The following is a 16,635-nucleotide window of genomic DNA, read 5'->3' as shown; positions in this document are numbered from 1 at the left end:
AAAACAGCCGTAATTAAACTGCAGTTGGATAACCAGTTTTAATTTTTTAATTTGTTACGCGAGAATAAGGTTAGCAATGCATTTTCAATGGCTGTTACAGATGTTAAATGCGCGGTATAGGCGTAAGGCTATCCACAAGGGCCTGAATTCGAAACCAAGCACCCAATAAGTTTCTTGTAACGAGAGAAAGCTACAGTTAGTCATAAGTTTTACCTTATTTAATGTTCATTTTAAACGATAGTTACACGCTTGTTTAAATTACATGTTACTGGTACTAGAATCAGAATCATCCGTTGTGTTTAAACACGATTACAAAGCGTATCATTATAATGATTAAATACGAGAATGGCGTAAATAATCATGTGGAGTTATACCCCTTTGGCACGCGAGCATAGTAATGTCTGTTAATGAAAGACCATAAACAAGAGAACGCCCATGGCTCGTCCGCTGAATTCACGCAAATTTGCGGTTCAATCTTTATGGCCATACTATTGTTTTAGAGGTGTTATTATAAATCTTATGTAACTCTTATATAACGTAGAACAAGGAAGTTCTGTTTGTCTTAAAATGTTTTTAGTATGCAAGCCGCGGTTGCATTTTGTTTCTTCGTTTGACCGATAGCGGGCCGGCTTTCTCCTCGCCATAAATTAATGCTGTAATAATTTCTCCTGATGAAGCCCGATTGCGAAGAAAGTAGGATTTTGGAATGCGTCTGCTTTCTAGTGTCGCTACGTTGCCACTGTTGACCCTAGAGGGCAATGTGAGCAACGATACTATTTAATCATTGCCATAAGTAGACTAATGGATAAATCGATCTTGGAACATTTACTGCCTTTTTAGGTCTTATTAAGCGTCATTTAGGTATATATCGCTTTTCCTCGGTTATACTTTTCTAGTTGGCACGGACTACGGGACACGGGTACGGACGGAACCTTAAAAAATAACTTTATGGTGACTATTTCAGCTTTCCACCGTTCAAAGTCCGAAAGCCTTGTTTACTTGTTTATTTACTTAACTAATATTAATTGAGTGAGCTGCTTAAGCATTAAGCAATCGTTCTCAGCAGGTGATTCGCAAGGACGACGAACTTTCTCTAAGCCACAGTCTGAAATGTCGCGTGGACCGGGTCACCTATTTCGCTGTACTCGTCATATTGGGCGGCGGTCCAAAAACGAACGTGCAGCGATTTTGAATTGTATTATTAATCGAATTGTGTGGATTTGTAACTTTGTACGTCCTCTTGTAACTTTTTTATTTTTAATGTAACGAAAACATGTAACATTCTGGTTTCTTTTTATTAATATATTAAAAATAACAACTATAAAAACATTTTTTTTCGCGCCAAAAAGAAATTTCTTCTAATTTTTCCTAATCAGATTACGATACCGAATATGCCCATGAACGGATCCCCACAATTTTTATAACATCCTGTACAGGACATCCTGGTGCTTTTGCCTTGGTACATACATAGCTAAGATATTTACTATGATATTTAACTGTGTCCGCGTGGGCGGGACAAAGCCTCTGTACTGTGTTAATGTTTATGCTGATTGAATATTCATTCGCACTAAATGTCGTTATGGCTTTGTACCAGTTGGGTTGCCCTTTGCATTGCTGTATTGTATACATAAGTAGTACATTTAGGTATATACTTACTGCTTGACACCTTTTGTTTACGATTCTATAATTTCTAAATTCTAATTATCTAGAGTTCTTTTTGTATATTAAACTTGCAGTATTAGGTCTTTTTCCATTTCTTATTTCATCCCCTTTATTATTGTACTTATAAAAAAAATTATAACATGCTGTTTAAGGAGCTTAATGTATCAAAATCTTATCATAGGCCTTAAGGGTTTCTTATCCCGAAAATATTGTTACTACAATCATCGATAGGCTAAGGGATATTTTGGCTCGCTATACAGATCCGTGAGGTACAGTCACGTCTGGAAATATCAATACGGACAAAGTACCAAAAATATGTATACACCACCTTAGGATATGGGGAATAAGGTCGTGTATACATATTTTTGGCACTTTGTCCGTATCGATATTCAGACGCGACTGTACAGTACACCTTAGGCCATAAAGGAGTATAGTACGAGTATCTAATGTTTATTTGTGGCAACTATGTACTGTCACCTTGAAGATGAGTAATTATTATATACCTCTGTATCTACATATTACAACTGACAAAAATGACATCACTGCTTACATCATCAACATGGAACAATACAATTTATTCCTCAAGGTGTGTACATATCAAAGAATTGCATTGCATGAGAGTCATGAGACTCAGTGTCAGCTTACGCGATTTTTTCTAAATTGAAACACGATCACGCTTTCGAAGCCAGTCTTTCCATCACTCTCTTCAAATGGCAAACAGGCTAAAGCTAGAAAGAGATCGCTAATTAATTGAACTGTCTTGCAGTGTTGATTGGTGGGAACTAGGAACTGGTTTCAACATAATCTTGGTTTAATGGCTGGCGTAATTTTTTTCGGAGAATTTGTTAATAATAAAGAATAGAAGGAAATGTGGGTTTGCGGTGTTGCGTTCATAAATGTTTCCGTGAGGTCGTCTGTATCTAAAAGTGCCTAGTCAGACAGATAGTCAGAGTGCCTATCTATAGAGAATACTAGTGTATCTAGTTTACTACAGACTGTTAAGCACTGGTTCCTCTATAGTTAAGCACTGGTTCCTCTATAGTCACAAAACAGTTATAATTGGCTGTCATGTCTTAGTTCGTTTGCCTATCAAAGAAATTGAGCTTAATTTTAACAAGCAGACTTTACAGTGAAACTTAACTATATGTCGATAACTTCGACAGTATTCACAGTATCATCAATTTTAGGGCTCCTGTAAAAAAATCTTTCATTATCACTGACTGCCGAAATATCGGAAATTGGATATACAAAATTGAATAGCAGTTTTAGCAAAAAAACAACTTGTATAACCATCAAACAGATAGGTGCTTATCTAATTCAACTAAAAAATATGCATTACTAGTGCCCCGCCCCGGCTCCGCACAGGTTACATAAAACTAATAAATTATAAATCTAAACCTTCCTCAAGAATCTTATCTATTCATAGGTGAACACCGCATGAAAGTTCGTTCTGTAGTTTCGAGTTTATCGCGAACATACATACAATCAGGCAGACGCGGCTGGGGACTTTGTTTTATATTATAAGGTGTAGTAATTTATGCTCACTCCCCACAAATATTGAAGATGAAATTGAAATCGCAGCTTTTATCTATGATCCGCCAGAACAATGGTGATGGCTCGTTTCCGGAGTATTGTGTGCATTGTCTTCCTGGTTCAGTGCGCATCAAGCAATGCGTACGCCTCTTCCTTAGATCAAGGTTGCCTTAAATCAATCGCGTGTAGGATTCCATATTTTTCTGGCGAGTTATGGTGTGTATGTTTAACTAGCTGCTGATGATCATTTTTAATCTTAGAATTTTGCCTTGCGAGCTTGCGACCTACGTTTTCTACATTTTACACCACAACCCTATTTAGTATTTGATTGTTTGCATAGAGACGAAGTTGTTATTACAATGAGTGGAATTAAAACGTGGAACATACCAACGAGGAAAAAATATTGTAATCAACTCAAGCTAAAATGAGAATGAAACTAACTCCACAAAAATATCGGATCGGTATCGTCACACATCTTCATTGCACACCGCATATTTTTGTAATTTCTTTAATCTTTTTTTTTAACTTTTGAACACTCGACATTGCCATTTAAACTACTTTTATTTATCTAGCCGAATAAGCCGAAATATTAGCCGACCAAGTCCCGTTGGACCAAGTAGTAGTAGTAACTACTTATAATATACCGAATAATTTGGCCCAATTGTTTCTATTTGTGTAAAAACCGTCAGTCGTATTTGAATCATTTTTGGTCACCATAGTCTAGGGGCACGCGTGTTTGCACAAAAATGCGTCTCTTGGGTTACGAAAAGAAAAACTGCCTCCTAAAAGTTAATAAGTTTTTGGCCAAAATTTCATTATTGGTACAAGCTTTTATTGCTGACTGTATTTTTCTTCACAGGCAACTAATACTCACCGAGACAATGCTAAACACTCCGAACACAATTAGGTTGCGTTGTTTTATCATAGAGTTCCTATGGCCACCTCCTGTCGCCATCATCAGATCAGCTCGATAGTACCATAATATTGCATTGTCACCCAACTTACATATGTATGCAAATTTTCAGCTTTATTAGAAGTCGGGAAGTGGTCAAATTTAACTTGCAAGATTTGACACGTACATACATAGGTACATTGCAAGTTAATATAAAGCTTGTAACAAACTACCACAATCTACCTGTAATTGGCACTGAAATTTTTAATGTTCTTTAAGCATTCGTAGGCCATGAGAGTACATATAGGTATACAGTGTTTTAGACGAGTGAAAAAGCTAAAATTATAAAAAAGTATGTTATACATAGACGAAAAAGCAACATATTTTGGAAACAGAAGAAATAACACTCATAGTGTTGTGTTCCTGCCGATGAGTAAGGTTTGCAGAGCTCAACGAGGGTGCGGAGTGTTAGGGTCGGCAACGCGCATGTAACTCCTCTGTAGTTGCAGGCGTTCATAGGCTACGGAAATTGCATACGATCAGGCGGACCGTATGTTTGTTTGCAATCGACGTTGTATAAAAAAATAGCAGTATTTTTATTGTGTTCCAATGACTATTGTTTAGGACAAGACCGTAATGATTGTAAAACCGCAATAAATTCCTACATAGCTGAAATATTTACTGACACTTTTCTCATACCATTATCTTATTTTTTCTAGTCCTTCATTATTAAAATGTGGCGAGAACCCTGTGACTCGGGCGCATAATTTTCCAGAGAAGGTAATGGGGCCTTTACGTTCTGTGATCTGGTTTTGCAACTGATGACTAATTGATTCATATACCTATGAGCATAATCTTACTCATGCTTCAGCTGCTGTGAGTAAACATTCGCTCATTAAATATTAGCAAATAATGCAAATAATTAATTTAACTCAATGAAAGTTTATTGTATCTCCTTTGATAGTTATAATGGTATTAATAGGCAATGGAATGGCAGCTTAGGAGTTTTAGGACATATGTAATAATTTATTCCGTTAATGGTTATGTTAGTAATTCTTAGATTACTAGTACGATCAAATGTTGATTCATTGGGTAGAATGGCTAGGAAGTTTTTGGTGTCGTATAAAACTGTGCGATGATCTAATAACGGATACCAATTATTTGAACGCCTATGTTGACTTCACTATGTGGCTTCTATTACAAAATGATATTCTTTACAAAAAACGTAGTCGGGTTAAAGATAGTTTAAAGGGTTGTACTTGCTAAAATCGGAATTCGAAGAGTATACCGAGGAATCTTGCAACCAAGTACCTATGGAATCTTGGAATCTTATAACGAACAAGGTATATTGTAAATTGATCGAATCAATATTAATGCATATGTGCTTGATATAATCGTACATGTATATTAATAAATCTTGCTCGTTTAATAATTCATGATATGTATGTGTACCGTTAGATATTATGACATTTTTTAACAAAAGTGTATACTTTTACTCTTGTTTAGGTAGTCACTATATTATAAATTTCTGTTTGTCGCCGCAATATTATGATACCTAACTATATGCATTTAAGTATTCACAAACGCGTAAGTTAACTTTTTAACTATAATAGATTTACCTACATATATATCATGCACAATGTAGTCTGTTTCTTCTTTTCCAGTTGAGATCTACCTGTCCCCCGTGGAAACTCATTGCAGCAATGTAGACTACTTCATCCCCGACGAGAACAACGAAACCAAGGGGCTCTCTGACGACGCGATGAACAGGTAAGTGTCTTAATGTATGTGGAATCGAGTTATCAAATGGAAACTGCTCAAATCGTACAGAAAAACTGGCTTCTTTCCTGTGGACAGTATAAAACTTAACGATCTTGGTTCATTTTACTAAAGCTTTTAACATACAGCTTTTGAGAAGTAAAACGGTTTTAACATGCCTCAGGTTAAACAAGAAAATTTATACTTTTATATATGGATTTTAAAATCTATTTATTTTATGATATCCACGGGAAAAATGCATATATAACCTTAAACCGTAGGTAGGTGCAAAACAAATTATACCCATATATACAGTGACGATTTACCGGTGCCAATATCGGTCCCAACTTCTGGTTCAAACTATTAAACAAAAACCCTACTCAACAAAGTAGTTTAAAAAAAATGTTGGACAGTGTTTATTGACTGTGCTAGTTATGCAAAACTGATCTTATCGTTCTGGTAGCAAAAATTACTCGAAAGTTAATCTAATTATATCTCAGTCGGGACTGTGGTCTGTCCAGTAACCACTTTAATTAAGTAATTTAGGGAATATTTTAACAATTTAGTTGTGTTGATAATTAGTCTTACTAGAACAATTATTTAATGTGGTTTTCCAGTTAGCAACCATAAAGTCCGTGCTTTCTTGCCGTCACAAGTTTTACGAGTACGAGCATCAGGTACTGTTAATACAGAGTCGGTAAAAACATTAACTATGCACGGAATAGAGAATGCATTCCGCATCCGTGTCTGTTGTAATTGCTGCCCAGGGCTGTAACGGTACGGCTTGTACTGTAGCTTGGGTTTTATCATCAGCTCGGTATTTCTGGAGAAACTCTGTTTGCATGCAACACTAGTATTGTGTGAAATCTTTGAACAGTTATTGTGATCCAACAACAACCGTTTCAATATTCTATTGGCGTTATACCTAAACGTCTGTCAAATCTAACAAACCTATGATAACTATCCGTCTTTCTGAGATTTCTATTTCTAAAGGATATTTTTAAGAGGTTATTAAGTTTTATGAATAAGGGCATTAATCTAAGTGGAGTTGATGAAACGAATAAAATTAACCACTTTACTACATTGAATTTTGATCGATCTTGCTCCCTTTTTTTTTATAATCATACATCGGGGTCAAAACACCAAACCCACCCCAAAGGTGCGGGAATGATTTTGTGTATCTATAACTTTGTTTATTGTAAAATACTGACGACTCTATGAATTAAAAATAGGTAGTAGCTCCAAATAAGCTTAGAAATGTTAAAATAGTTTCTGTTTTTACAGCTTTTACCTATTTTTGGCTAGTGTAATAGGTAAAACATTTCCGCACCTTGATACGAAAAATTCTTGTATAATTATGTGTTTCGGGCATATCGGAAATGGCTCTACTTATTTCGATGAGATTGGGAATTCGGGGGCGAAAAATCGATCTAGCTAGGTCTTATCTCTGGGAAAAAGCGCATTTTTGAGTTTTTATATGTTTTCCGAGAGAGACCTATTGATATTAATCAATGCTAAAATAAGGTCTTACTTAATACTTACCTTAACTTACCTTAATAAGCTATAAAAACGAGACAGAGTGCCAGTGGTAATACATAGTTTAAGAGCCTTACACAATTTCCGTATGTAATTTCAGATTGCACATGGCGCGGTCCACGGTAGCTCTGTTCATCGTGGCGTTCTTCGCGCTGTTCGTGGCGTTCTGGACCGGCGTTGTCGGCTGCTGGAAGCGTAGTCCGGGAAACATCACCGCTACGGCTATCTTGATGCTTGTCACTTGTAAGTTTACCCTCCTCTATAACATACTAGGGGTGATAACAGAACAAAATATTTTAAAAAAAATAAAAAAAATGCATAAGTGTCGTGGAACACTCGGATAGAACGAAGTTGACACATACTGCTTTTTTCATCATCATATATTATGTGATGTGAAAAGCAAGGAAATCATTTTCATGTTAATGTTCATGTTCGTGGAACACTCGGTTGGAACGAAGTTAACAAAGGATCGTGACGGAAATTTTTTTTTTCGCCTAACCGCCATCCGCCAAGTCCATACCGTGCGATAAGGAACTTCATTCCAATAATAATACAGCCTATACACGTCCCATTGCTGGCCGCAGATCTACTCTAATGCTAGAGAGGGCTTGGGCTATAAGCCCCACGCTGCGCTGGCCTAAAGTGGGTTGGAGACTACACATACACCTTTGAATTTCTTCGCAGATATATGAAGGTTTCTTCACAATGTTTTCCTTCACCGAAAAGCTAGTGGCAAATATTGTTTAGAAAGAACAGAATCATTTATTGACAAGAAGATAATTCCGTAAGTTCCAAAAATCATTTGTAAAAACTGAACCCGCAACCTATGGATAAAGTCGGACGTCAGATCCATTCGGCCACCACCACTTCCGCAGAATAGAAATAGAATAATAAAGGTCGAAAATGGATTCATCGCTGCACGCTGGTCTTCTCTGTTTGTTCTATTCTAGGCTTACATCGATATTACTGGCTTTCTATAATTTAAGCTTTGACGCCTTTGACGTAGCACAGTTTGGCAACGTAACTAACCAATGTACCACCGTGGCCCAGATTGCTCAAGACGTAAACCACTAATGAGTTAATAGAAGTTGTACCTAATGTATGACATACAGCGTGATAATCTGAGAAGCTATGAATGACAAAGTATGACGTATAGTGATTACCTATAGAGTTATTTTGGACACCGTCAGCGAAATGGCCCTGCGTTCGAATCCTGGCAAGGGATTTGTGGGATGAGCACGGATATTTGTTCGAAAGTTATACACATTTTTTCCATTCTTTTTAATACTACGTAGGTGGCAAACAAGCATACGGCCCGCCTGATGGTTAACAGTCTCCGTAACCTATGGACACCTACAACTCCTGCAGGAGTTACATGCGCGTTGCCGACCCCAACCACCCTCCCTCCCCTCGTTGAGCTCTGGCACCTTACTCACCGGCAGGAACACAACACTATGAGTAGGGTCTAGTGTTATTTGGCTGCGGTTTTCTGTATTTCCCCAGTTGGGCTCTGCTCTAGATCTGGAATGACATCCGCTGTGCTGTGCCCTACCACACAAAGCGAGATGACATTCACAATGCTCGTACCTCTCTTCTTCTTCTTCTTTGGACGTAGTTTAAGGACGTACCCGGGTCTATACTTCATTCCAGATAACATTAGGCAGAAAATCACAGAATGAGAGATTCTAAACTTTTTCTGAGAAGTTGTATTGGCAGATCACTGCAAGAAACTTCGAATTTGATACAACCTGACAGTAACGGCACCTGAGGGCCTACTGTAAAAAACGAAAATCGAAGTATCGACCGAAGTAGCGCTCTCCATATTTGTGCGATTTATCGCGCTGGGCGCTGAAATTTAGATTTTTGTTTTTTGCGGTAACTCTTTAGGTGTTTTATGCGGAAACTTTATTTATGTCTACAATTAAAATATTGCATATTTTTACAAATTATGTAGTGAATATCGCTAAAATGGTTTCTAAATAAATCGGCTGAAATTATTTTACTCTTTGATATTTTATTTCGTATTAATAGCTTTTGGAGCGTATTATTGAGAAATTTTACTTTTGATATGACATTCTAAAAATTGCACCATAAAGAACAATTTTTCCTTCTATGGAACGGAGTAGCATACTCGTACAGTCAGCGTCAAATACTTCGTAGCAGTCAAAGTAGCCAAATAGTTCGGTACACCATATATTTAGTATGGTGTACCGAACTATTTGGCCACTTTGACTGCTACGAAGTATTTGACGCTGACTGTACGTATATAAGTAAATAAATATTAATCTATCTGTTTTTATATTACTTATGTATGTCGTCGCCTAATATCCGCAAACCTCTTTAAGATTCCTGTGGGACTAGTTCGACTTGTGTAAAATGGTCCCATACTAAAATTAATATACTAATATCTAATTCTATTAAAAAAACTGCCCCCGTACACATAGAGAATTTGTACTGATGTAAAGCCACAAATACATCCTTCATGTATATACACTTAGAAACTGGGCATGCTCAGCCTAGAAACTTGCTTTCTGCCTGCTATAATTAATACAGTTTTAATCTCACGTGATTTAACGGAAATGAAACTCATGCTGTATCCGATAGATATATGAATATCAGTTTAATCGCGTAAGCCTTGACTTGCTCATGAAAGTTCTCAGGTCTTTTAACCCTTTTCCAGGCATAGTACGAATTATCGACCACATACGCGCCATTAGAATTTCAACTTTAGCATTCCGATTTAAGATTCAAATTAGATTACACTTTCAGGAAATGTTACTTGTCTTCAAATGAATCATCAAAGCTGGATTAATTGGAATATATTTGGCTTTTTGGGAAAACCTTGTAGATTGGTGCGGCCAGGAAAAGAGTTAATCAGTTTTCGGATTGAATAGGTTCAATTTCTACTTTCTCATTCAAAAACTATTAGATGACGTTGGTTTCCTTGATCTTGCTTGGTCGCAATCATTTCTTTATGAAAAAAGTCTAGTACCTCTTACTGTTTAATTACCTACTTACATGTCTTCTACATTCTTAAACTGGTAATAATTCGGGGTAATTGTAACGGCGTCTACTAGTGCGCATATCCAATATGCATTGTGATGATCTTGAATAAGTAACAGGGTATACAATAATAGTGACCAAGGGATAAAATGAAAGGCACTCATTTTTGTCGAGATGAAATGGTGCATTTCACTCGAGTTAAACACTCTACTTTTAATTTCGAATACGAGGAAAGTAAAATACGTGTGTATTATAAAACATGACTCAATATAAATAAACCTACATAGTCCTTCTTAAGGGTACTTTCAATTAACAATTTAGGTAAAAGTATAGTTACTAGAACATGAGAAATGAAAAGTACATTGTTGTTGCAGGTTTATTAGCGGCCGGTGCGATGGCGTTATGGCACGGCGTCGAGTTCTACGAGAAGGAGAAGGTCGTCGGTGAGGAGTACTATCAGCAGTGGCCCAACGTAAGCATTTTCATTTGTGCTGTGTTTTTAAGTATAAAAAGACACAGACGGAGTGCAACACAGCCGAAATTTGTTTGCAAGCAGCACACAAACTGTGTTAGCGCCACCATTTACTGTTTCATCCTTATATTAACGAAATGTTTAACATATTCACTGCCGTAAGGGGCCGAAAGACCCCATACAAAGTATGCTTAGGTTCAACTAAAATTAAAGGACATCATGCAAGACGGAAATATTCACGATTATTGCCAAGAAAGGAAAAGGCTGTGCAGATGTTCGTATAGCTATAGCTACTTCTAAAGTTGGTACAGGTAGAAAAAGGTATATCTGTGAGAAGAATTCATTTGAAAATATGAAGGGATCTGGTAGCAGTTCTACCAATGCTTGTCGTGTTGGTAGTGTCTGGACTGATCCGACTGATTATCACACACTACACACTGTTGATTGAATACGACTAATACGAGGTCTGTCAATATGAGCAACCAATGGTTTTCAGTGTTGGGTTCAAATCGTCCTACTTGATTGATGTGGTATATTAGTTTTCATTTAACCATTGCCAGGTCCTCTTAAAGCCTTAGTTTAATTCTAACCGACCCGCAACAGGTGCTAAAAGACAACTCCTCAATATGGTACGACTGGTCGTACATCCTGGCGTGGCTGGCCGTGGGTGTATCCTTCGGCGCGTCCATACTTTTCTTCTCGGCCGCCATTTGCCTGAGCAAGGAGAAGCGGCGCGAGCAGCAGAATAATGTGCAGTACATAATGCCAGGTCAGCCGCCATTGCCGCCATTTTGCGTCGGCCATCTTGACGGTTACTAACGCTTGGCGGTTACGGAGTTTCTTTTCAGGATGTTTTTTCTGGAGTTTTTTTTATCTAATACTTATTTATTTATTTGTTTTATCCGGGACAGTTTATGTTTTTATTGGAAATTTGTAAATATTATACTTCATAATGTGACGTTCTCGGGTAAAAAGATAGCACTTTGTCGGTTGTCAAATATTAGGGATTACCAACTTAGAGCATCTTTACTCTAGTGTGGACCTTCATTGACAATAGATAAAGTAATTAATTTTGCTTGAGATCGACACAAATACTTATTTGCATTACGTGATTGCATAACTATTTGTGGTCCAATAAATCGTCTTGTCCCGGTTATGTTAGTATGAGTATGTGGAACTAACAAAATGCTTTTTCTTTCTTTTCATGTATCTATGAAACTTGGCTACTGCGTATAACGGACGGAACCGACCATTAATTGCATTATAAATAATTGCGCTATTTCTTAATATCTGGTTTACGCCAAACGCAATACTAACACGCTTTCGAACGACCGGGATTAACACACGGTGTTGTATATATGCGACGTAACATTGACTAAAATCCTTCAAACTTCAAAAAATGTACATAATATTGACTACTGACTCTGGATTCTTACTATAAAATTAAATTACGACAAACTCTCATAAAATAAATGTACCTCAACAACTCTTTTGATGTTGGACACCTCTCATACGATTTCACACACATAAAAATTTACACATATATAAACACGAACGCGAACACATCTAACCACGACAAAACTGTACACATAAAAACAAATGACAAACGCAAAACTCGACACGCTGCGCTAAACCAGATATTGCGAGATAACGCTCGCGTGTGGTACGACTGGTCGTACATGGTCGCGTGGTGCGGCGTGGGGCTCTCGCTGCTGTCCGCCATCTTGTTCTCGTCGGCCGCCATTTGCTTACGCGGCGAGCGCGAGAGGGAGGAGGCGCTTAACATGCAGTATCTCATGCCGGGTAACGCTTCTCATTTAAGTTTAAGTCATCAAGGCTGCTTTTTCACTGTAGATGTGCGAGGTACCTTTACTAATGAAAATATATTTTGACAATGCTACCCAGCCCATATTGGTACCCTTGATTACGTGTGTGCTTATCTCTGGGGGGAAAAGCAGTCTAAATCACGGAAAACATGAAAATTTCACTGTCTTCTAATTAAAAATCTATGGACGCGAGGGAATATGAATAGCGTTGATTACATTTTCAACGCACATGTCTGGTGTGGTAGGTACCTGTTACTACCGTGCGCACAGAAACTGGATTATAAGTACGAATGGCTTGTGTTTATGTCCCCTGACAGCTTAATTACCTACTTGACGTTATATCCTCTCCCACTTTCTTCGTTTTAGGATTCTTTGTACTTTCTATGATCTGAGTCATTAATAGTCATTTACGATACACGTGCAGAAAATAGGAAATTCGGAACGAGTGGTGATAAATTAAACCACGACCAAAGGGAGTGTTTTAAATCGACACGAGTTGCGAATTACCTATTCGCACGTGTATCGTACAACGTTTTACAGTTCATATGGCTCTTTAAAGTTTCAACATGTGCACGGTAAGTGCTCATTCCCGCACACGTGCTAGTGTAAAAATATTGCATTTTGCATTTTGGTGGGCGGAATGTTCATTTGCGTTAACACATCAACAGAATTATATGTGATTTAGTTTGTCGAGCAGTCAATTAGTTTTGGGTCTAATATGCAATAGATAGATCTTACGCGGCAGTGAAATATTCATAATAAACATATAATTTATGTCATTATACAAATCTAAAGGATGTCACACAAAAACACAGAAACTGTTGTAAATATTTTTTTCGTCTAAACCATGGTCTAGTTTTGCTTCGGGTATGCTTGGTGGATTTTGGTATCATAAGAGAACTCAATGTTTTTCTTAAAATTTTGTTCGATCGAATATGTCATAGTATTAATAAATAATATCAACAAAAGTTTCTTTTCTTTTCAAAATTTACGCACGTGTGGTCACTCCATGCTAAGCGGGACCTTGTGATATTTCAGTGTACCCACAAAAGCAGCAGTACGCGTACGCGGGCTACCCGCCGCCGCAGGCGTACCCCGGCCCCTACTACCACGGCTCGCAGTACGGGCCCTACAACTACTGAGCATGCGACCAGATGAGGGAACTGGTGGCGGCGCACTTCAGCAACGCGCCCGCCCCGCAGGCGCCCGCGCGCGCCCTCGAGCGCCACGACTCGCTCCTCACCTTCGACTCCCACCGCCGCCCGCGCCGGCCCCGCCTCGGCGAGCGCCGCGTCTACCGCCCCGTGCGCCGCCGCACGCTCTCGCGCATCGACGAGACGCCGCCGCGGACGCTGCGGCCCCGCTCCAAGAGCCTCCAGCACTCCACCGATTTCTCCTCGACGCGGCCGATCCTGAGATCCCGCTCGAACATATCGGCCGACACGAGCAGAAGCGTCCCCGTCTGCAACGAGAGCCACGAGATCGAGAATCAGAACGAGTGCCACAGCCCGCAGTACGCGGAACCTAAAGGCTACGACTCGGCCTCGTCGTACGACCGGCCGCTGTCGATGAGCGACCTGCCGATCGTGGTGCCCGTGGACGCGGCCACCGGGGCCTACATCCCGTACCCCGAGTACTCGTACTACAACGACGACGGGCGCGGCCGCTGGTGGAAGTACGGCAGGCGAGCCGGGCGGCCGTCTGCGAAGCACAGCAATTTGTATCTAGCGTTCATGTACTGACGCGCGGGCGAAGGAGCGACGTTACGAGTTTCGACGAATGCCGTCATAATATTGCGACCCCACCCATGGTTTTTCGATAAGTCTCCCTCTCGAAGCTATCGTGGTCTTCCGATGGGTGGCCCGAATCTGGTTGAAAAGTGATAAATCTGTTACTATTGGCACAGTTTATTTTGGCCGATGGAGGAGTTTGATTCGGGCTCGATCCTCCGCGCGGGACTATTTTCGACGTCGATAGATTTTTACTAGTTAGGAGCTATTTTATTTGACTGACATTTTCGTCTATGGACGTCGAGACGCGATCCCGTCCGGAGGTGCCCGATATAGTTAATTCTGTAAGTTCAATTCGTTTGGAAACTCCCGGCCCCTGAGCACGGCTTTTCGAAACTCCGACACATCTGGTCTCTTCAAAACGCGATGTGATGTTACTTCGAACAAACGTCTCTGTTACGAATTTAGTTAATAACAATATTTTACAAGGTGTACTTATTCGAAAGTAGTTTAGTAAGAAGTGTCACCACTCCGCCATAAGTGTGTCGACGCAAACAAATGTAGAGGTAGGATCAGTCGTAAGCGATTCAGAATTTGTTTTGTAAAGGATAATACAAAGAACAAGTTCTATATATTGGAATAGTGTGCCTTATGACGTCAATGCTCATTTATATTGAAAATTAGAATAAACTAGGAACTGGTAATAGATAATTTTGTTCAATATATTATACGAGTAGGACCTACTTTTTTATAATTATACATAAAAGGCAACACAAGGTAATTCTGGATTATTTTGAAGTTTTTGTAATAAATCTTATTAATATTCTTTCATGTATTGTAGGTATTTGGATGATTGTGTACCATATGGTATGAGTGAAACGTGACTGAGGATCCTTATCCGTCCTGTGGAGTCAGTTGCAAAAATTATTTACGCTTCTAACTTATTCAAATAATACATCGATTCTATTATTAGTGCAATAGGTAGACTCTATTGACAAATTTTTGAATAAGTTATAAACTTAAGTAAATATCCTAAAGCTGACTGTAGAGTCGCCATCAGACATATCGGAGCGGCCAATATGCTCACAAATATCTGAATACGCCTCTATTGTTAAAACGCTTAGAGTTCGTGTTCAGATATTTTTGAGCACCTCGGCCGCTCCGATATATCTGACGGCAATTGTACCTAGTCATCGTCAATAATTTCAAAGCTCACTAGAGTGAAACCAAGTTAAGTTGGCAGCGATTTTGATAGCCCAGACGGTGCACGGGTTATATTAAACGTCAAACTTCTATGAAGTTATGACATTTACTTGACACTTGCACCGTCTGGGCTATCAAAATCGCTGCCAACTTACCTTGGTCTGACTCTATTTGCCACAAAAATATTTTTAGCTATTTTTGGTAATTCGCTTTTTTTTATTGACGCTGACTGTGATTTTTCTAAGCGTTTCTAGTTATTTTAATGTATTTAAATAACGGTTGTCAAATAGCAAAGGTACTGGACCAACTAGTTAAGTCGCAAATGTGTAAATTAATTTAGGATAGGTCGTTTTACGAGAGTAGAGATTTCTAGAATTATATTACATTCGATAATTGATATTGTATTTAAAATTTCCAAATAAATTTTTAATGAAATATCCCTTGTTTAATTTTTAACAAAAGTACCTACTTATCAATCCTAAATTGGCGGCTTTGTTGATAAACGTCAGTTCAACAATTTTTTTCTCGGACTGCCCTGAACTGGTTGCACAGCTCGTACGCCTTCCATCTGTGGCTAAGGCCCAATTTAATTTCCGACCACGAAGTTGTGCACAAATCACGCGGTTTTTTTGGCTACTTTTTGACCCCCCCTCCCCTTGGGTGAGGTTCTTGGTGAACCCTCCCTCGTCCACATAACCTCACGTGTATTTTTTTTTAATTTTTCGTTCTACCTAAATTTAAGAATCATGTTTAGACTCGCTATTTTGAAGTTCCAAGTGAAGATGAACCGAGAAAACTTTGAGAAAAAATATCCACCACATACTTATGTGGTAGATATTTTTTCTTAGTTTCGTTCACCATAGAAAAATACACGTGAGGTTTTCTTATACCAAAACGTGATCTGTAGTGATTTTTTCGTGACCCCCTTTTCCCCTATCGAACCTCGTATGCTTTGTGCACAAGCCCTTAGCAGTGCCTAAAACACGCACTATGTCCCATGGCCAAATGACCACTTGTCCG

General features: G+C 38.7%; 1 protein-coding gene across 2 annotated transcripts in view; it reads left to right on the top strand.

Annotated features, from left to right (window-relative positions):
• Nucleotides 1-13,957, top strand: part of LOC133522050 (uncharacterized) — a 57,392-nt gene extending 43,435 nt beyond the window's left edge. Inside the window, exons 3-7 of one of the 2 annotated variants that reach the window (XM_061857229.1) lie at nucleotides 5,752-5,857; nucleotides 7,482-7,624; nucleotides 10,759-10,856; nucleotides 11,460-11,625; nucleotides 13,721-13,957. In XM_061857229.1, coding sequence (XP_061713213.1) covers nucleotides 5,752-5,857; nucleotides 7,482-7,624; nucleotides 10,759-10,856; nucleotides 11,460-11,625; nucleotides 13,721-13,824 — 617 coding nt within the window. In that variant the 3' untranslated portion in view covers nucleotides 13,825-13,957. Of the gene's footprint in view, nucleotides 1-5,751; nucleotides 5,858-7,481; nucleotides 7,625-10,758; nucleotides 10,857-11,459; nucleotides 11,626-12,493; nucleotides 12,660-13,720 lie in introns of both variants that reach the window. The other variant, XM_061857228.1, reaches the window with a different exon arrangement.
• Nucleotides 13,958-16,635: the final 2,678 nt, after the last annotated feature.

Source organism: Cydia pomonella, chromosome 10, assembly GCF_033807575.1.
Source record: "Cydia pomonella isolate Wapato2018A chromosome 10, ilCydPomo1, whole genome shotgun sequence".
Classification (NCBI taxonomy): domain Eukaryota; kingdom Metazoa; phylum Arthropoda; class Insecta; order Lepidoptera; family Tortricidae; genus Cydia; species Cydia pomonella.
The sequence above is the reverse complement of the archived record's forward strand: the minus strand, read 5'-3'. Positions and strand labels throughout refer to the sequence as shown.